General features: G+C 42.7%; 1 protein-coding gene and 1 long non-coding RNA gene across 3 annotated transcripts in view; one reads left to right on the top strand and one right to left on the bottom strand.

Annotated features, from left to right (window-relative positions):
* The window catches only part of LOC307210253 (myosin-3), a 31617-nt gene extending 28647 nt beyond the window's left edge, over window positions 1–2970 (top strand). The window contains exons 36-40 of the mRNA XM_079965854.1: window positions 695–865; window positions 973–1077; window positions 1161–1256; window positions 1383–1520; window positions 2812–2970. Coding sequence (XP_079821980.1) covers window positions 695–865; window positions 973–1077; window positions 1161–1256; window positions 1383–1520; window positions 2812–2835 — 534 coding nt within the window. The 3' untranslated portion in view covers window positions 2836–2970. The remainder of the gene's footprint in view (window positions 1–694; window positions 866–972; window positions 1078–1160; window positions 1257–1382; window positions 1521–2811) is intronic.
* LOC307210413 overlaps window positions 1–22055 on the bottom strand; it is a 186543-nt gene that overhangs the window by 48392 nt on the left and 116096 nt on the right. For both annotated transcript variants that reach the window (XR_013835972.1, XR_013835973.1), the window contains exons 2-6: window positions 15761–15930; window positions 15120–15225; window positions 11426–11584; window positions 1131–1231; window positions 572–745 (exon numbers count right to left, since the gene is read on the bottom strand). This is a non-coding gene — a long non-coding RNA (uncharacterized lncRNA). The remainder of the gene's footprint in view (window positions 1–571; window positions 746–1130; window positions 1232–11425; window positions 11585–15119; window positions 15226–15760; window positions 15931–22055) is intronic.

Genomic DNA, 22055 nt, shown 5'->3' with positions numbered 1-22055 from the left:
AGAGAAAAAACAGTGGCAAACAACTCTATGTACCCCATCATACGTTTTGCACAAAGTGTCCTTCAGTCACGCAGCTAGGGCCATATGTGAGTCATTCTTCTATGACCCCAATCCCTGTGGGCTGGGGAAATGGCGTAACCAGGTGGACTGCTGATTTCAAGTGAAAGACATACATGATCAGCTTTTTCTTCTTTTTACATGATCACAACATTTCACATGCAGACCTCTATCCCAAGGAATGCCCTCACAGGAAAGCAGATCTCATGTGGTTGTGTCTGATGGGTGACACACAAACATTATGAATTTGGCTCCAATTCATGAATGCTTATGTCTTAATGTGTTAGCCTTTAAGATGCCATAAGATTCTTTGCTATGCCTTCTGCACCCAACTGACATGGCTGCCTCTCCAAGAACTATGAAATGTGTCATTCATATAGTGTTGTGTGAAGACCTTCTCTGCACCATGCCAGTGATACTGGAAATTCATAAATGTTTCCGTTCAATGTTATATAATGAGCCCAGCACCTTTGTTAATAGTTTGAATGTTAATTCATTCATTGGGATGGCTTACTTTTTGAGGTGGTCCCAGCAGGCCATTTCTGGTGGTCACAAGTTGATCTTTCAAACTCTGCTGAGCTTCTGCCCTTTGCGCTGAGTGTACCTGTTGACTGGGGTCTACTGTTTGTATGTCAAGGCGGCCATGATGGCAGAGGAGCTGAAGAAAGAGCAAGACACTAGCGCTCACCTGGAGAGAATGAAAAAGAACCTGGATCAGACAGTGAAGGATCTGCAGCTTCGGCTGGATGAAGCAGAACAACTTGCTCTGAAAGGAGGGAAGAAGCAGATCCAGAAAATGGAGGCCAGGGTAAACACTGGGGTTGGGAGCTGGTGGCAAGCACCAGAGTTCTCCATAGGTCAGAGGACCCTATATCAGAGTTGCTAAGGAAATTAATGTTTCGCTTGACCTCCTAGATCCGAGAACTAGAATCTGAACTAGAGGGGGAGCAGAAGCGAGCCACAGAAGCCATTAAAGGTATTCGCAAGTATGAACGGCGAGTCAAAGAACTGACTTTCCAGGTAAGAGGAAAAGGAAGGAGCCAGTGCTTCTCAATACTTCTTTGACAACTTGCGTATCACCTAATCAGGTGCCACTTTTCTAGGGTGAAGAGGACAGGAAGAATGTGATAAGGCTACAGGACTTGGTGGATAAGCTTCAGCTGAAGGTCAAATCCTACAAGAGACAAGCAGAGGAGGCTGTGAGTTACTGTATTTGAAAGACACAAGCTTCATTTTTGGTCATTTGTACAAAATACATAAGGTCTCAGCTTTGACATCAGAGGTATGACTTAGGGTTTTTGTGTGCTATTGCTTTCTGATTATAGGACCAACAGGCCAACGTTCACCTCTCCAAATTCAGGAAAACGCAACATGAGCTGGAAGAGGCAGAGGAAAGGGCTGATATTGCTGAGTCTCAGGTCAATAAGCTTCGGGCAAAGACCAGGGAAGTTTCTACCACAAAGGTAAGTGCCTCCACAGACCAGATGCGAAATAATTTGTCCCTCCTGAATGATGCAACTGTGTTTTTACAAATCCCTGCTGCAGCAGTGGATGTATGAAAAGGAATCTGAGCATCCAGCAAGGAGCCATTAAGAATGCTGCACAGAGTGGAAGAAGCAACACACTTAATAGCTCTGGGTTCAAATTCGCTGTGGCTTCAGCATCAGTGAAGCCAATGGAATTAAGCAAGGAGAGAATGTGGCTTCAGGCTACAGTGTATTGATAAGAGGCTTATTCAAAAAACCAAAGTGCCCCCTTGCTTTTGCAGGAGTTAGTCTTGTAAAACTCCAGTTCAAAGACACAAGTATATTATCCATTTAAGCCAGGGAGAGTCAACATGGTGTCCCCAGATGTTGTTGAACTACAACTTCCATCAGCCCCAGCAAGCACAGCCAGTGGAGAGGGATGATGGGAGTTGTAGTCCACCAATGTGGAGGACACCACATTGGCTAACCCTGATTTAAGCCCTAGTCACCCAAACTTGCACAAATGGTCAGGTCCCACATCCCCTAAATCTGCTCCAGAGGTTTGGGAGTTCCTCAGAGCAGATTTAAGGGAGAGCCTGGGGAATTGCAAGTAGAAGGAGCTTCCTTTCCTCTTCCATTGATAGAAGCCTTACCATTAGCTGAGTGGCACTGTTGGATTCAAATATATTTGGCCTTCATTTATTTAGACCATTTGCACCCCCTATTCAGCCAAAGAGGCTTCTTGAGTATTCTTAATCTTTGTTGGAAGCCACCCAGAGTGACTGGGGAAACCCAGCCAGATGGGCGGGATACAAATAAATTATTATTATTATTATTATTATTATTATTATTATTATTATTATTATTAGGCTTACATACAATGAATTAAAACAAGACAGTCTGGTTACAATATAAAAAGTGCTACAGACATGGGAAAAGGAACAGGCAGGGAAGAGGAAAAAAGCAAACTCAGGTGCCGATTGTTCAACAGTTGTTCTTGTGATGACAGCTGGCTGAGAAACAACTCAGGGCCGCAAGTGCCTCATGGAACTGGACTTTGGGAAAGGCAAATGACTTTGCTTCTCATCTTTCCTACTAAGGCAGCCTGATAGAATGTCTTCTATCATTCTGTCAGTTGATAAAGAGGAGGCCTGGTGGAGCTGGTTTTTCAGCAGTGCTAATGGTGTGAGCCCTGCTTCCCATTTCTCAAGAAGATAGTGGCTGAAGCAGCTCATTGTTTTCCTTGCATTTTAACAAGTACTGAGTTTGTTTGTTTTGTTTGTGGCAGGTAATCATAGAAAGTGAAGAGTAAATCTACTGCAGGACAGAAGAAGCTTGAAATGTATGCAAAATGCATATATGTCCCCATGATGTTGCTTGAAATTGTAGTAATCCTGTGATCTTTCCTCAATAGCCCTAATAGAAAATAAATTTTGCTTTGCTTAAAGACTTGGTAAGTTTTGCTCTTTGTGTTGTAAGCTGCAGACATAATAAAAAGTGAAAGTGGTTGCAACGCTGATACCTCAGGAGTTGCTTGGTAGATGCTACTTGCTATATTTCTTCTTTACCTAAGAGGCAGCAGCTAGCCACTGTCTATGAGGACACATCTGGATTATGTCCCTATGGTGTTCGCTTGCCAGACAATGATACCAGTGATACTGATGTGATGGGCGAGGTTACTTATCTTGCTTCTTACCTATATTCTGGCCAAACAGCCAAAGGCTACAATTTCAGCCAAGCAACAGCCAGAGGTTTTTATGCACAAGAAATACACATGCCTTTCCCTTCATATAAGCAAGAGACTCTGTTAAGTTGTGGGTGAACATATCAGACGACACAGCAATTCTTCAACAGCTCTTGTTTATTCACATGCCAGGACAAAACTGAATTGAAGGGTTCAGTCAGCCTGCTTATATAGAGCTCCAGTACAATGTAACTGTGACAATTTTCTAAAACTATACAATCACTGAACGTCACTTTCAATCCCTTATTTGCATAACTATCTACAGTATCCCCCTGCTGGCCCAGGGTGAGAACTTCAGTACATAAGAGACTCTATCTCACAGTTCAAGGACACTTCTAGACAGGCAAAAGTGAATGAAGGAGGACGTGTTGCCTGGGGGAAGGGCGTCTCAAGGGCCAGATGGAGAAGCATGGAGGAACTGCATTTGGGGCCCAAGACTTGAGACTCCCAATCCCTTCCTTCAACATATCACAACTGTTCATTGAAGTGTGACTTCTGGTGGCTGAAAAAGGAAATTGCCAAATGCAGTGTTTGCACACAAAGGCATGGACAATTTGTAGACTCTCAGTATTTTGCAATAGGGGTTCAAGTGCATACTAGAACTATAGGACTGCATTATCATTATTTGTATTAGTCACTTTTTTTAAAAAAAAGAATGACACTCAAAGTGACTTACAAACACACACACACACACACACACACACACAAAAACATTAATGGAAAGGATAAAACAAAACAGGGATAAATCAACCTGAAATGCACAAGTAATATATTGCTGCTCACTTATACAGGGTTCAGTTTCCTTGGCATGAGGGACAGTGGAGACTGTGGTGCATTTATAATATATGGTTTATTTACACACATATGTAACCTGAGCATTAACACCCCAAAAGGGTCTTGCTTCTCCCATAGCCATAGCTTTGTGAACCACCCTGGGATCTTCGGATGATACAAGTTTAATAAATAACAACAGTAAGAGAAATCAAGCATGGCTCAATCTCTTCCAGTTACCCAACTTGCCACTTCCAGTGTCTAGCTTCTTGCTCTCATAACTCAACTTCCAACTCTGATCTTTGTCTTTCTAACTAACAGTGAGTTGAGGGAGGCCCACCCATTTTCAGTCTGGCACAGCACCAGTTCCTTTGTTATCTTAATAGCCCATACTTTGAGGGCCATTATCTCACCAGGAAGCTAGCCTGGCTATTCCAGCAATCGAATCTGTGATGGATCCATGAATTAGAAGAGGGCTCAGGCATACAGCTTACCCCTCACAAACTCATAACAATATATAAAGAACAAGTAAGTGAAGCAATGCAGCACAGCAGGAAACAATACTGCCTGCATAAAAACTTAACATGCACACAGCTTCACAGCTAGCCCCAGAAAAGGCAGGCCCATGCCATGCCTTCAACACCTCTGAGAAACAGCTCCTTCAGGTGAGATCAGATTCTTTTTTTAAAATAGCATGTTAATGTTGAAATGCACTGGCTTCTATATAGCTCAATTACTCAGAAGAAAGTACTTTTCTCTAGGGAACAGATGGGAGGACAAATGTGAACGACTGTCCTCTAGCAATAGCTACAGGCCACATAAAATGTTTTGCAGAAGTTCCCCAACTAGTCATATTGCGAGAAAAGCTTTACTGTTTCTAACATAGAGGCTACTGACAACAGAGTGTTCAGTTACGAACATACTAGGAACTCTAAACTTCCATCTCCATCCTTACAGCAGTTCAGTTCTTAGTAGTGTGGGAAATCCATTGAAGTAGGACGCTCTCTTCCCAAAGAGGCCATTCTTGTGTCACTTCCATTGCAGCCATAAAGTATGGTGCCCATATAATCAGTACTCCATATCACTATCTCCCACCACGAGTCCCCACATCCTGTCCCCCAGCATAAGGCTGCCCAGAAGGTGGAATGAGGGTGTGAAGATTCATAATATGTTTGTCACTATCTAGGCAGTTGGCATGTCACAACAAGTTTCCACCTCCCCAAACCCCACTCTGGTGCTCCCAACCCGTTTGTTAGCAAAGCTGAAGATAGGACACAGAGCTCAACTCCCCTCTGCATCTGTCTGTGGCATTAAATCTCCGTAAATCATTAAAAGAATCCTCGTCACTGATGACTGAACTGTGATAATATGAGAAGAAAACAATATCACTTAGCATGGAGCCTCAATGCAGCTTGGAATCTCTGCACAAATATATGCTGGGAAACAAGAGTCTGAGAGTGAAAGCTGACACACTTGACAAGGTCCAGATGCCATCTCACTTAGGAAGGACATGTGCTTCTTCCAAAAGTCTAACTATAGACAGTCTTAGAAGAGTCTTGCTGTGGTTACATGCTCTCTTAATAAACATGCAAGGCATTCCACAGGGCCGAGATTGCCCACAGTATCCTGTTAAAAAGGACCATGATATCATGGAAGCATTGACAGCTGTACGAGATTTTAAAATGGTGGACCCTATTCATATTCCAGCAGGCTTATTGCTACTTGCACCAACTGAAATTAGGGGTTATTTCAGATGCCACAATTCCCCCCCCCCCCGCCGCCGAGTTTATTGCGTTTTTCACCCTAATGTAGTCTGCCTGTAAACAGCTTACAGTATTTGCAATAAATGTGAAGCAACCATTCTGTCTGATATGGGTAGGCATTCTTGTCCTAATTTATGGCTTCTTGATACTGTGCAATAAAAAGCAATATTGAGGAGAACAGAATAAAAAATATGGATTAGGAATAAAGTGGACAATACTTTTCTGGGTTGGATCATTTGCCATTAATAACTGTATAATAAGGCAAATTTCAGCAGGTGAAGTTTTCCCAGCATGCAGACACAGTAATGGTTCATTTGCTGAATTCCTGCCTGTCATGCAGCTGTAAAAAAGCAAAGTGGCTTTCCAAGAAAAAAGGTGGCAACTAATTAAGAACAACTTTGGTTGTGTTGTTCATACAATGTCAGAGAGCCAGAACAAACCACAGTGGACATCAGTAGGATTGTACTGAAATATATCCACAACATAGATATGCTTGTTTTGCAGTACATGAGAGAATATCGCTTTATAATGGGAGAGAAAGCAAAGGCATGTTCTAGATAGAGGATGCAGTATTGGCTTGATCAAATAAGACAGTTATTTATATTGCGCAAAAGGAATGTATAGGATTCATTCTGAGTATTTCTATGCCCATGTTGCTCCTTGCTATTCAGCTTCTAAATATGAAATGCACCTTGTATTAGTATATGTTACTGGATGTTTTCTTCCTAAAACTGGGCAACGGCTGCAGGATATACTACAAATCCCAGCAAAGTTGGCATGGAGACAGATATCTGTATGCTCAGAACTATTTTGATGAAGGCTCCTGAGACACAGAAGACTGGATAAGTCAAGTGTGAAACGAGTTACTGTCTTTCATAGCCTCTATCATTTACCATCTCTTCCTTGCTATTTCTGTACTACAAAACAGAACAGCTTTAAAATTCACAAACTGCACCCTGAACTAGGATTGGAAACAAACTGAAAACCAATGAAGTTGTTCCAAAATATGTATCATATGTTTACAATAGCCTATGGTTTATAACTTACAGGCAGCTACGTTTTAAAGCCATTTAAGGTTTCTGGATCATCTTGAGTGACAGCCATGCATGCAGCACATTACAGTAAGTCAATCTAGAAATCACAAAGGCAGAAATGAGGATAGCTAGTTATCATAGGGATGAGATGTAGCTCAACAGAGCACATGCTCTGCATGTTAAAGTTTCCCTAGACCCAATCTCTTATATCTCTAGGTAGGATTAGGGTGGAAGGATCCCATCTAGATTGTTGTCGCCAGTCAGTGTAGACAAAATTGAGATTAACAGATCAAGGGTTTGACTTGGATGACCACAGATTGTATTTCACAGGAGGGTTTAAAATGCATATCATAAATTTAAGTTTGTATAATTAATATGCTCTGCCACCCTAGCATAACAAATCTACTTTTTAAAAAACCCTGAACTTTTTGCACTTATCCTGCCTCCTTCCCATAGCTATCTTTTATTCTTATAGCTTACGGTATTTTTCGCCCTATAGGACGCACTTTTTCCCCTCCAAAAATGAAGGGGAAATGTGTGTGCGTCCTATGGGGCGAATGCAGGCTTTCGCTGAAGCCTGGAGAGCGAGAGGGGTCAATGCGCACCGACCCCTCTCGCTCTCCAGGCTTCAGGAAGCTCTCCGCAAGCTGTGGGAGCCCGTGGGACTTCCCGCCGGGCTCCCATGGCTTGTGCAGAGCTGCCTGCACCCTGAAGCCCGGGCGCGCTGAGCAGTTGTGCCCGGGCTTCGGGTAGCTCTGCGCAAGCCGCGGAGCCCTCCCACAGTTTGCGCAGAGCTGCCTCTGAGCCTGAAGCCCGGGCGCGCTGAGCATTCGCGCCCGGGCTTCGGGTAGTTCTCCGCAAGCCGCGGGAGCCCTCCCACGGCTTGCGGAGAGCAGCCTGTTCTGGGGGCTGGGGTCAGGGAAAGCTCTAGCTTGGGGGGGGGAAAGAATTTTTTTCTTTATTTCCCCCCCAAAAAACTAGGTGCGCCCTATGGGCCGAAAAATACGGTACTTAATAGATTCTGCTTTTGCCCCACTTGTTGTTTGAGTTGCTCAGGCAGATAATCTGTTGAGACTTTTTAGCAGTGTGACAGTTAAGTTTTCCCCATCTTTGTAGCTTCATGTGTGGATAGTGTGATTACATAGTTTAGTCACTAGATGGCACTGGAGTTAGTTGTATCTTGGCTGTGAGGCGCTCCCTTGTCCCGTTTTTGTTGGAGAGACAATAAACTTAAGAGTCTAGTTTCACGACTGGTGCATCCTTTGAGCCAGTAGCCTTTAACTATTTCAGACATTCCACCCGAATGTGCATTTGGGGACCACTTTATTATTAATATTTTTACTATCTATTTTTATGATGGTAGTGCCACTGTTAAGGGACGCGGGTGGCGCTGTGGGTTAAACCACAGAGCCTAGGACTTGCTGATCAGAAGGTCAGCGGTTCGAATCCCCGCAATGGGGTGAGCTCCCGTTGCTCGGTCCCTGCTCCTGCCAACCTAGCAGTTCGAAATCACGTTGAAGTGCAAGTAGATAAATAGGTACCGCTCCGGTGGGAAGGTAAACGGCGTTTCCGTGCGCTGCTCTGGTTCTCCAGAAGTGGCTTAGTCATGCTGACCACATGACCCAGAAGCTGTATGTCGGCTCCCTCAGCCAGTAAAGCGAGATGAGCACTGCAAACCCAGAGTCGGGCCTAATGGTCAGGGGTCCCTTTACCTTTTAGTGCCACTGTTGTGACCCAGCTTAGGAAAAGCCCTTCTGGCAACAAAATGTGCTCCCTGTAACCGCTCCACCACCACCTTTTGCCTCCAAACCACCCTCAAAAATCCCACAGAAGACATATAAGCAGGCCTATGTTTAGCTGCTGCAACCACCAGACTGTCAGAGTTCCCTTCAAAGAGAACAGGAGAGGATTATTTCCCAGCTCATCAGAATGGAAGAAAGGATGCATCAGACTTCTTGAACGGCTCTGCAGAGCAATACGAACCCTGTGATCCTACCTCTAGTCAGGATGCCTTTTTGATTAATAGCTCACCTTCCAGAAGGGCTAGAGACTTTCTTTGGGTTGTTGTTTTTCCCAATGAAAGCTCAGACTCTAGAGCCCCAATTGCACCATGAATAATTGGCCTTGTGGGGGCATCCCTTTCCTTATGTTCTCTACTCCATGATGCTTGGTGGTTCTTCCAAGCATTTGACTGAAATATTCACACATGGAAATATGGCAGCAAGTGAGCCATGCCTAATATGTGTGTACAGCATAAGTGCCAGGGAACACATATAATATGCACATTGATCTAAAATATGCAGTTCCTAAGCAAGAAAACGCACATATGCACATAGTACAAGATACCATAAATTCTACTTGAATTCTTAACAACAACAACAACAACAACCCAGGAAAACTGAAGATCAAGCACTACCTTCAAGTTTGAATTTTGCTTTATCTCAGATTATTATCCTCCGCACTATGGCTGTGTTTTGCTGACAATGGAAAGTCGGTAGCAGTCCCACTACCAGAAGTGAGACCAGGCACACTGCTATTTATCTTTCTTCCAGACTACATTCAAATGATCAGAAATCACTCCACAAATGTCCTCTAAATGCAATGCCCCTCAAATGCTCTGCACATCATTCAGATTACTGAAAGAAAGTTCCTTTGCCAGATACCTCGATACATTGGGAGAACAGCACAAGGCACGGTTGGTGGGGGATAACAGTGACTGACAATTATTTTTATGCAAGCAAAGAAAAGTTTACTTCTTAATGCCAGTTATGTCCACAACAAAAATCAGAGCAAATAAAAGTCCACAGAATACACAAAGGCAAAAAGGGGCATCTTGTTATATTCTGTATAAGGGGGGAGAGATTTTCTTCCCTCTTACCAGTAGAGGGACACAGAGTCCCTTGAGACACATTAGCCTGTTACTGACACTCTCTTTGGCAACCTGCCATTTTACCCACACACATTGAACTTGCGCCCAGTATCCCGGCTCCTTCACTGTAAGCAAAAACAAAGCAACAAAAACACTCTTGGGGATGGGATAGGAACACGTTCCATTCTTAATGATTTGATGCATAAACCTTATGCAGAATTCTAAATGAGAGGGTTGCATTGCCAAACCAAGGCGCTTGAAGCCATATAGCAGGATCACTTCAAATGTCACTAATGTGCACTTTAATCCAACACATTCAGAGTAGCTTCACATGTGAGTCTTCTTCCAATATCAGATACATGTTATTTAATTCTTTCATGACAACTGCAAACCATTATCATCCTTTTTATGTTTATTTCACAGCCGTCTCTAAGCGATTATGCACGTGATTTGATATTCTCATCATCACAACGGTTTGCGGTGACTGTGGGGCAGGGGCCGGGTAGGAAGTCCAGTCCTTGCCGACTCTTGGACATTTCTGCCTATGATAAGATATCACTTGCCATAGATGCAGCTTTGAGGAAACAAGGAGCGCTGAAGAGGTCATCTGACTGCTTCAGTAAATGCCCTTTGTGATGAGGGGAAAGGATAGTATATTTATATATCTATTTCTAAAATGCATATTGTTCAATAAAACAATATTAATAAATATAAGCATAATTAATATTAATGTAATTGCCTTAATTAAAAGAAAAGTATCATAGCCATAAAGTGCTAACAGCACTGTTTAGGTGTAACTATCAGGGTAGGTTTTAAAACCCTTAGTGTGTGAGTTTCACAACAGGCAGAACATGTAGCTGAGAAGTAGTGGCTTCTCAATACATCCAAAGCACACATCTCAAGAATCCTGGGAACTGTGGTTTGTTAAGGATGCTGGGAACTATAGCTCTGCACTTGGTAAACTACAGTTCCCATGGTTCTTTAGGGTGGGGAATGAACTTTAAATGCATGGTGTCTACACTGCCACTGAAAACAACTTCACAATAGACTGAAGTCTAGGATGACCTTGATGAGAAGTAATACGTGATATCTTAAACCCATCTCCACCTTGCCAATTCCCTCCACCCTCCTTCCACTCTCTCTTTCCCAGCACCTTACTGCCGCTGCACACACCCTTCAGCTCTTCACTACTTCATATTTTGTACTTCAAGTGCCTCTGCCTTCCCCTCCAAACACAAACCCTAAACATGGTTCGTTACAAAGAGTGAATCCTTTCAACCAAAGGAGTTTGAGTTAGTGCAAGCTGAACTGCTGTCAGTACGGTCTAACACATTCTGATGTCACTGGGTAGCCTTTGTGGAAGGAAACTGGGGAAGTTCAAAATGCTCAAGAGCAATTGAATGGAAATGGCCCAGTTTGCATGTAGTGCTAGGCCGAACTATGGCTTCGTGCAAACAGGCAAGTGTGCAGGTTTCCAGATAGCTGGCTGTTTTGCTCTTCCTCTGGTCCTGCTGCTGCTACGCTGCTACGAGCTAAGCCATGGTTTGACTTAGCTTTATGTATGAACCCAGGCTTGTAATTTATTCCGTCCCCGCAACAAGCCACAAATGTCACAGAACAAACCATGGCTGTACCTTGTAATTTGTCTGTAATGAAATAATTTTTCAGATGGAACACTAATGACTTACCTCACAACATGACCATGGAACACCATGACTTACCTCACAACAGTGAAGTAGTGGCAAGACAGGAGGTGCAATCTTTTCCCTGGGAGCCAGCATGTTTGTTCATGGTATGGCTTGGTGTTACATGTTAATCAGGTCACTATGAGAGTATGCTGAATCATTCAGGCAGGCAGTTCAACACAGGCAAATTCAAACCTGGAAATAACACATTGATTCTTTTCAGGGTCAGGTAGTGATGCAAATGTTTATTTATTAACCAAATTTGTATACCACTTAATTGTAAATAAACCCTCTAGCAATTTACAAAGACTCCAATCAGATGACACCTTCTTCAGAAGCTTATTGGCAATTCAGACAGTCTCCACCATCAGCAGAGATGATGGAGAGATATCCTCTACATATCTTCTTGGGGTCAGTGATTTATGCGAGGTGAAGTGGTTAGATTGGAACCTGGGATCTAATTCCAACTCTGCTGTGAAGCTCACTAAGTGATATTGGGACAGCTGCTCTCTCTCCCAGCCTAATCTACTTCCTATGGTTAGTCTGATCTCAAAGCAAAATAAAGTGAGAGCCATGTACATTGCCCTGAGCTCTTAAGAGGAAGGGCAGGATACAAAAGGAATAAATAATTACTGAGTGAATTACCCTCAATATGCTGCTGTGAATGCTCCTTCGGTACAAAAGTGAAAATGGCTTAAATAGCTAAACAGCAACGACACTCATAAAATTTTAGGAAACATGCTTTGAGCTAAAGGAATCTCCTCAATTCTGAATCATGTTACAGCAGCCATCTGGGATGCTGCTGTGGTTGGTATATGATCTTCATAGCTCCCCTGAGAATGTTAATCTCCTTAGCTCCTTGGCATGTGATTCTGTTTGAGGCTTTCTTTCTGATTATGTCAAATTGTGGGGGGAAACCCAAGCATTTCCTTCATATTGTAAATAATATTTCCACATGAAAGTCACTCAGGGCTGAATAGTGGGTAGTCTCATATGGTTGTGCATTTGAGTGGAAGAGCTTGCAAATGGATTATCAGGTTCAAGTGAAACATTAAGGAGGGCAGGATGGAAAACAGATTTCATTGCCATACATGGAGGACAGGAGTCGCTCGGCATTGACACCCTATTTCTGTACCCAAGTCTGTCCACCAGCTGGTAAGTGCTGATGCAAAGGTAACTGATCTCAGGAAAAACATGGGTCCCGAATGTCCATAAAGGAACATTACTGGGTGAAGGTTTAAAAATAGAGGCAATCAATGTGATGCACCCAAGGCTGTCCTGAGAGCAGCTCTACTCTTGTAACAGTGCTGACAGAAAAGAGTGACATGGGTTCCAGTTTTCCATGCAAGAAGTGTGCCTGTTAAGATTACCTTATGAAGGAGTGAGTGGATATTCCTTACACTTGAGCAGCAAGTTGCTTCTGTACCTGACCAGCAATAAGTCCTACAGATGGGTGATGTGGGATACCTTTCTGTTTAACTTTTATCACCTCTGTTATGGAGGCAAGCCACCTATTTTTGAGGGCTGTAGCCTTTAAACAAAAAGTAGGCAACACACAGCAGCACTGGAGGCTGGACTATTAGGGGAAGAAAGAACTGCTCCACCAACCTAAGGGCTCAGCCATACTTTATTTGCTCTGCATTTCTAGACACAGGTTTATGCTTCAAAACTTCCTGTCTTCTTCTTTGCCTCAGCATTTTCCCCACAAAAACCTACTTTTTCCCTGCAAAAGCCTACTCTTTACCACCAAATTGGAGCAAATGACAATTCACAGAAACCCTGAATTGCTGTTTGTTCTGATTCAACGTTAAAGAGCAGATTTTCCTAGAGAAAGCAGCAGAGTGGGGGAAGCAGTTGGATATGGACTGGGAAAATGCAGACATTCAGCCTCTATCTTCCTGCCTTCCTACTTATACCCAAGGAGTAGCACTGCCCATCAGCTTCTTCAGTGTCAGTGTTGGCCTTATAGAATTCAGCAGGGAGCAGGTTGGGGACAAAACTAGAATTGGCTCAGACTCCAAATACTGTTGGACTTCCAGCCTTCTGCCCTACAAGTCCCAATGGGCATCAGCCACAACCGCACTGCAGTGTTCCCTTCCAGCTTCTCACTATGGAACCAGATTTTTTCAAGCTACTACAAGACCAATAACAAAATAATAAGACCAATTACTTAGCCACTTCTTCTGGTTTTGTGATGTAATATATATAAAACACATGCGGTATAAACTGGTGATAAAAGACACAGCAAAAAATAAAGATAAGAGGGTAGGAAATAATCTAGGGCACAAATTATGTATAAGTGCAAGCAGGAGAAAGGAAGGAAGAACAACTGCAATATAAATGTGATTAAGAAGATCAAAGTGGTTTGGGTTTTTGTGCACAAAGGGCAGGCCAACAAGGAGCAGCTGTAGTATTTAATTCAATAGCGGACATGATCTCTCCTGCAAGAAAAATACCAACCAGTTCAAAGAACTCAAGGGAAATAAAGAGCAGATGATGGAAAGATAGATCTAGGTCCCGGAAACCTGCATTTGACTGGCATGGCAATGATATACACCTGTCAACTTGTTCAAGATTAAGTCCTCACAATCAACTGAAATTAAGGAAGGAGATGTTTAATCAGATTATCAGAAGAGAGCTCTAAACTGTTTCAATGAGAAGCTCAAGAACTGGTTGCCGCAGCACCACACTGTGCGGGGGCAGATTTTATGCATGCAGTGGTCAAGAAGTGGGCAGAACTCATCGATGCTGATGTTGGCTCAGCATTGCTGAGCCTCTGTAGAGATGTTTGGCAGCCTGCACCACCATCAATAAATTATGCCACTGGGATATGCAAACCATTAGAGGCTTCTAGGCAAGAACCTCCTAGATGAAGAAAGAGTCTGAAAATGTGTAGCCAGTGCTTGCTTAAAGCAGGGGTGGCACTTGGACTAATTTCATGCAGGTAAATGGGAAGAAATGGGTGGCAGAGAGAGAGGGGTGGGAGAGAAAGAAAGAGACAAAAAGAGCTACCCTTCATCCATTTATGGCTCAGGCCCATGAATCCTCCGAAGGATTGACTCTCAGAATGTTCACTTCCCAGGAGAAAAAAAGGTTCTCCACCCCTAGCTCAAAGTTTAGAAACAGGAGCAGCTATGTGGGGCTTCCTATGGTCTATAGGGTGGTCTGTCCACATGTTTCTGCAATATATCATCTTCTGCACATCCTGTATGCATCTTTTCTTCTCATCTCCATAAATCCCTATACATTATGATTCCCCTTAAACTATCATTGAAGGATGCCCACCCATGAACCCTTGGTTTGAACATTTCTGACTGATGAGTATTTTCTCACAATAAAGTGTAAGAAATTTAAAAGGAGGTTGGAGAAAAAAATGGAGAGCACAATCTCCTGCAAGCGTTCTGCCTTATCTCCAAGAATGTAAGAACCATGAAATATGGGTACATCAAAGATTCAAGCATGGGGAAATTCCATTCTTTTATTAATGAGCTGAATCCAGAGACAATGTTTAAGAGCCAAGTCAATCCACCTAGATCCTGAAATGTATATAATTTCATTGTGTACTAAACAGCAGAGATGGAAAACGTCCAATGGCAGTTTTTAGATTACAAAGTTTTGCTGTTAATGCACTCCTGTTCTACTTTTTGCTGTGCTTCTGCCTTAAGCCCCTTTCTCCACTCCCCCCCCCCGCCCCCCAGCACAAACTTCTCAGCCTTGTCATATTACTCACCAGCTGTGTAACAGGAACCCTTCAGCTGTTTTGATGTATGAGGCGTGAGCATGTCTGAGCCTCATCCTGTCCTTTTGAGACCCTGTGTCCAAATACCTGCTGCTGGCTAGAGAGACAGGAGAAGTTTATTAACCCTCCTAGCTATGGTGAATTATTTGATGTCGCTCCTTCTATATTTCCATTTCCCTGATGTTACCTCTGTTTCCATCAGGATGATGTTTTTTGGTCTCTCTCATTCTGTGACTGATGTTACTCTCACATGTCATCAGTGCCTGGTTCAAAATCCCAAACCCAGCGAAATGGTACACACATCATCTGCTGTGCTTGTGCCCATGCCCATGAGTGTGCCCAAGTGGTTAACAGTTAACACTCATGGCTAACCAACAATTTGTTAAAGAACAAAGCTTAGAACATCACAGTGTTTCCTGATTAAGTCAATTTAATGCTTTCAGTCCTACTTTTCTTGTAACAGTTATAGTCGTTAGAGGAGATCTCCTCAAGGTTGCACCAATTAAGCACCACAACATCCTGGCAAAAGGAATACAAAAAGTCGTTTTTAAAAAAGGTTAATCTAACCCAACAGTACAATCTCTGCAGGGTAAAAAAAAAATTGTTTTAAGCGGAGAAAAATCTAGCCTTACCATCTTCATGCTGCAGAGCCTGGAAGAATCCTAACAGAAGTGTGTAGAGAGGAGACATTCAGCTTGGGAGCAGGATGGCTCCAGTACTTTTTTGTTTTGTTTTTGTTTACCCAGCGCCAAGATTCCTGAGCATTCTCTGGTTACAGGACAGCGGCTGAAGTCCAAGGATGCTGTTGGAAAAAGATGATCCCTTGAGGCATTTCTACTAATACTGAAAACATGGTTGAGCACGACTCTATAAAGCTGCAAATCCCGCAGGGAATGTTTTTAGAAACACATTAATGCCTCGGCTAAATCGGAGGCAGGCCAAAGCCTCAAGTCAAAATTTCAGAGCAGTATCACAAGGAATAGGAGGCACTCAAATGCCATAATTCTACTTTTTGTGTGTGAGAGAGATACCTCAACATGGGACTTGAACACAGCAAACTAGGCTCCTCTTTCCATTACTGCCATCCCTTCCCTTAAATTGCCTCTCAGTCCTGAGGAAGAAATATGGCATGTTCTTATTCAGTGACCATGGAACTAGGCCCTTAAAGGTATAGTGTTGTATTCTGTGCTTTTTTGTGGTGGTACAAGCACTTCCTTTTTGTTGCCCATGGCAGCCATTATGTGCTGCCACCCGTGTTACTTTTATCAAGATACAAGTACCAGCACCTCGTTTATTTATTTTTTACCAGAAAAAGCACTGGTTGTAGTCAACTAAGTTTTACTCAGAGCAGACCTGTTGAAATTAATAGTTTTAACTTAGCCATGTTCATTAATCTTGCTGGGTCTACTTTGAGTAAAATATAGTTGAACACCACCCATTTTCTTTGGGATTTCCAACTGGCAACTCCACTTCTTTTTATTTTCCTGCACCCGATTTACTCTTGCTTCCCACATTTTTTTTATTTTAGCTGTTCTGATGATGTAAAAAGAACTTTGCTCCTAATTTCAAAGCAGTTAGGACCTCACCTTTTCAACTGTTAAATGAAGTGAATGGAGGAGTTTTTATTTGTCCACATACTTTCTGATTAAATTATTTATTGCTTATTTATCTGAAGAATTTTGGATCACACTCTTTAGCCCAGCAAGTCTTCCAGGTCACTACAGATGAGAGAGGCCCTGCCTTCAGGCTTGCAATCTAAAAAAAAAACCCCATGAGATTGAGAGAGAGGTGGAAATAAGCAAACTCAAGCACAAGTTCTTAATTACAAGTTCTTTTAATGACCAGCTGGGGTAGAAAAGTTCAAGGAGGGGAGGAGCCAAACATGGCTGGCTTTTCAGCTGTGTCATTGGAATGGTTGCCGTCAAATGACGAGGAAGAAAGGAGCCTGGCTTTACAGTAAATCTGATGATGGCCTGGCATCACTTTTCTTCCTTCCTCTATTACAGCCTGATGTAATGGCTGCTGCCAGGTGACAATTTGGAAAGAGGGAGGAGTCTAGATTCTCAGCACAGTTTTTGGTGACCCTGCATCTCTTCTTTTCCAGTGTTGCAAATCACATCCAGAACAGAAGTATGCTACATAAGAAGGTTTACAATTTGAATTTGGATACTTATGTCCAGGGGTAATATTCACCTTGACTTCTTAGGTAGGCCTTCAATCTGTGGATGACACTTAATGGTGGAAGGTTTCTTGGGGTGTGGGGAGGGACTAGCTGTGGAATACATGACATAGCTGGATCTGAGTTTGCAGCTCAAGCATAGGAAGCTTGTCAGTTTTCAAAATGAACTTTTTAAAATCTCTTTTTAGTCTTTTTAAACTATTTGTTGGTTGGGGTGTATCTACCAGATGATTACCTCAATCAGCTTTCACATTGTGCCTTTCTGTTGTATGATTTTTAAAATATAGTTACAGAAAAGCAGTGTTTGACAAAACAGAAAGGCAGTGTTTGACAAAAACTGTAAATGGTTCCAAATAAAGTATGTGTTAACAAGTGTTATTTCTGAATTCTTCCAAATTGCATGTACCACATAGGACAAAATTCAAATTGCAATACAATAATATACATTATCTAAGAAATAAATATTTCTTAGCGCAACACATTATAATTCCATATAAGACCAAATCCCCAAAAGCGTCTACTGGAGGGCAGGCCCACCATAACAGTAAATAGGTTCCTATTTAACTGCATTGTTTTCAGCTTTCCCTGTCCCTTGAGCTTTGAGACCAAAACAAATTTATTTTTAAGTAACACAATTAAGGGTCTGCTTATATGATCCATTATCCTGAGACAGAAAACCCGCCAACTCATTCCAACTTATTATTTATATAGGAACATAATAAGCTGCTTGGTTAGGGGTGTATTGAGCAGAAAAGCAAGTGAAATAATATGAACAACTCCTTGAAAGGGCAGGAACTTTTTTAGACTGCAGTCCTAATACCATATAGGATTAGGAGTAAACCCCATTGAATTCAATAGGACTCCTGAGTGAGCAGACATGCCTGGGATTGCACAGTTGCTCATTTTTCATTCATGAGAAATTGCTAAGCAGCAACTAGATGTGCCAGGCAGCCATTGTAAACATGGCTGGGAATTTGGATGAAGAGTAGTGGATCAATTTTGCTCCCTTACCCAAAGTTTTCAATTTCACACATATTTGGAATTCTAAATTTATTAATTTGGAGCCAGTGGTGAATGTGTTGGGTATAAGATTAGGCAGATGGTAGTTTGAGTCCCCACTTAGTCACTAGGTGGCCTTGCGCCAGTCACTATTTCTTGGGGTAAAGATAAAATGGAGAAAAGAACCATGTATGCTACACTGAGCTCCGTGGATAAAGGATGTAATAAAAAGGTAAAGGGACCCCTGACCATTAGGTCCAGTCGTGACCGACTCTGGGTTTGCGGCACTCATCTCACTTGATTGGCCGAGGGAGCCGGCGTACAGCTTCCGGGTCATGTGGTCAGCATGACTAAGCTGCTTCTGGCGAACCAGAGCAGTGCATGGAATGACCGCTCCCTGCTTAAAACGGGGGGCGCCCTTTGAGTGGACGCGCGCAGCCCCTAGATCTGGAGTGGCTCCATCAGCATAGGCTTGGCTTTGCCTTCCCTCAGGTGGGATACCTGGAGGTCTCCGCCTACCTCAGTCAGTTGTCCAATCCCACCTGGGGGAAGCGTTGCCAAGGAGACCAGGCCAGGTAGGAGAGGGATTACCTGCCCACACAATAGAGGGAGGATCTTACCTGGGAATCCTCACTTGGCTCCAGAGCCAAGTTTACCTTCCCGCTGGAGCGGTACCTATTTATCTACTTGCACTTTGACATGCTTTCAAACTGCTAGGTTGGCAGGAGCAGGGACTGAGCAACGGGAGCTCACCCTGTCGCGGGGATTTGAACCGCCGACCTTCTGATTGGCAAGCCCTAGGCTCTGTGGTTTAACCCACAGCGCCACCCGCGTCCCTAAAGGATGTAATACTCTGTTTCTGTTTCTGTTTCAGAATTTAAAAATGTAAAGCACCACTGGTAGCAAACTGAGGAGAAAACTGCAAACCTATTCCTGAAGTCAGATATGCCCCAAAACATTACATGGATCTGCTTACTCCACAATGGGAAAGAGATGACAAACAGTTGCAGTGGAGCTTAGTGGACAGGATGAATGCCTCCAGCCTGCACTGCCTGTACCCACATTGTAGAGAAAACAATCTGGATACTTTGTATTATGCTGGAAGCCAAACACTGGAGTGCGAAACGTCCTTGTTATGCGAATAACTCCCTCTTTAATAGATAGCGAGGCATTACAAATATCCTCAAACAATCCCAATGGCCTTATGTCTGGATTAGGCCTTCTCCATGTGTGTAGAATCTATTCCAAAAGGAATGCCTTTGGCTGATTCACAACACAAACATAGCCAGAGAATGCATGGCCTGTGATCCTTGTCAGCCTTACAACAATGAGCAGACAAAGGAAAACACGACGTGCTAATTGAAAGCAACACTTCATGCATTTATAGGTCAGGCTATCTACCAACTGCTAAAATGTCTCGCAGAGCAGCTTGCCCATTTCCGTGGGAATATTTTCAGAGATTTTGAACACATGCCCCCTCTTCATGTACCACTGAAAGTTTGCCTAACTTTTTATTTGTTGATCACATAAAACAAATGACCTTCTAATGTACATCACAGTACAGTGGTACCTCTGGTTAAGTACTTAATTCGTTCGTAACCTGAAACTGTTCTTAACCTGAAGCACCACTTTCGCTAATGGGGTCTCCTGCTGCCGCCGCGCCTCCGGAGCACAATTTCTGTTCTCATCCTGAAGCAAAGTTCTTAACCCGAGGTAATATTTCTGGGTTAGCGGAGTCTGTAACCTGAAGCGTATGTAACCCGAAGCGTATGTAACCCGAGGTACCACTGTATAAGTTCTGTGTGTGTGTGTTGGGGGGGGGGTATAATCAGTGGTGCCTGTATAGAACACACAAAAAGAAAAAGCAGTCAAAAGAAGACACAGATTTGGGTAAAATTTGCATATCCTGATTTATATGTATAGTCAGCAACCATTTGGCATGGGGGTTCCATTCCTGCCCCCATGTGCATCAACGGAGCATGCAGAAGCCCACTCTGCCCCATTCAGCTCTGCTACACCTCCATTCCACCCCCTGTTCTGCCTTCTTCCATGTCCAAAAGGACCTGTTTGTCAGCGACCACACGTTAATTGGACAAGCACAAAATGCTCACCGCCTGTATCAAAGCCAATTTAAAAATGATTACAAATTCAATTTTTAAAATTAAATTATACATCTCACCATAATTGGAGAAACTGTGAGCAAGTGATCCAGGTGCCTGCTTGTTTACTATCTGAGTGCAAATTATTTCTGGGCAACACCAAGGCTCCTGTTCTCCCTTCTTACAGTTATTTGCTTTTAAAACAGTTTCGGACCAATGAACCCTTCAGAGAGAGGGTTGTCCTCAGCTGTCCCCTTTATAGAAGACCGTCCTCTGTAATGTAGGACACACGGCTGCCCCTAGAAACAAGCCCGATCTTAAGCACTATTGCTGTGTTAAAAATCAGCTAAAATTGAAATTTTAATGTTTCAGGAGGGCACCAGGTTAAAAAAAACTAAAGAGGATTTACAGGGAAAGACACAGGTTGTACAAGTTACGTAAAAGTTAGTATTTATCAATCTGTAGACTTGGAAAGAGATGAAAATAATGTAGGATTCTACTTAAGATAAATTTCTCCCTGCCCAGTTTTTCTCAGGCTCAGAAATTAAGGGTTTGATGGCAATTCAGTGGCATGATCTGGAAGAAAAGAAAGTAACTGAGAAATGCTAACATCCATAGGCCTGAAGGAAGCAGAACTCATCCCAGTTATCTCAGCAGTATTCATACAAAATGAGGTTTTCAAGTAGTTAATTTGGAAATTATCTGGGAAGAATATTACATTTTGCAAGTTTCTTTCTTTTCCTTTAAAAAATAAATAAATTTGCAAGTTTCTGTCAAACATTTGGAAATATTTACTCAAATGGTGAATGACTGTAACCAGAAGTGTTGGTATAAATTGGGTATTTCATTTAATGCTGACTGCATGGCAACATGTAACTTTAAATTTTATTCTTACTGCCATAGGAGATTATCCTGAAAAAAGGAGATAAGGACATATATAAATGTATGCTTATTTCCTATTTTCAGCCTGATAGCGTTGTTCAAATTACTTTACATCACATTAGTCTTGAGCACATAATAAGCTGTATTGGTCCCAGAGTCTGAGGATGTAAAACTATTTCTGAAAAATCACATTGTGATGCATGCTAACTGCTTGCTCATAAAGAACAAGGAGTAGATGTCAAGGTTGAGTGGAATAGCCTGAGAACGGAGTGTGGAAAGGATAGGGTCTAGGGAAAGCCATGATATACTATAGGTACCATTGTGATTTTGGTCTATGTGGTTGTGCAAACATCAGGGGCACCATCTGATGAGAGATTACACAACTCGCCCCCCACCCCCGGTAATGCCATTATTTAAGTCTTAACATCCATATTTGGATGTTATAAAGGAGGCTTGCATGACTTGCCCTATGGCAAAATCTGGAGAAGCACCTTTTCAGTTGAAGTCCTCCCTCCTCAAAGTGAATCTTGGGGCTTTGCCTTAAAACCTTTGCGGAATCTTTTGGCTACGGGGGGGGGGGGGGGGGGATATGACAATTCTCTATACACTGTCTTGAGATTTAGTGAGTTTAGACTTTTAGGCAGTCAAGTGTCCACTTTCCAGTTCTTCCCCTCTTAGGTGGCAGCACACATTAACCAGCCCTTAAAAACCAACAGCAAAAAGCATGGGGTAGGATGAACAAATCTGTCGTTTTCATTATTCTGCTCT

Source organism: Podarcis cretensis, assembly GCF_951804945.1.
Source record: "Podarcis cretensis genome assembly, chromosome: 2".
Lineage (NCBI taxonomy): Eukaryota > Metazoa > Chordata > Lepidosauria > Squamata > Lacertidae > Podarcis > Podarcis cretensis.
This window is presented reverse-complemented; position numbering and strand designations above follow the sequence as displayed.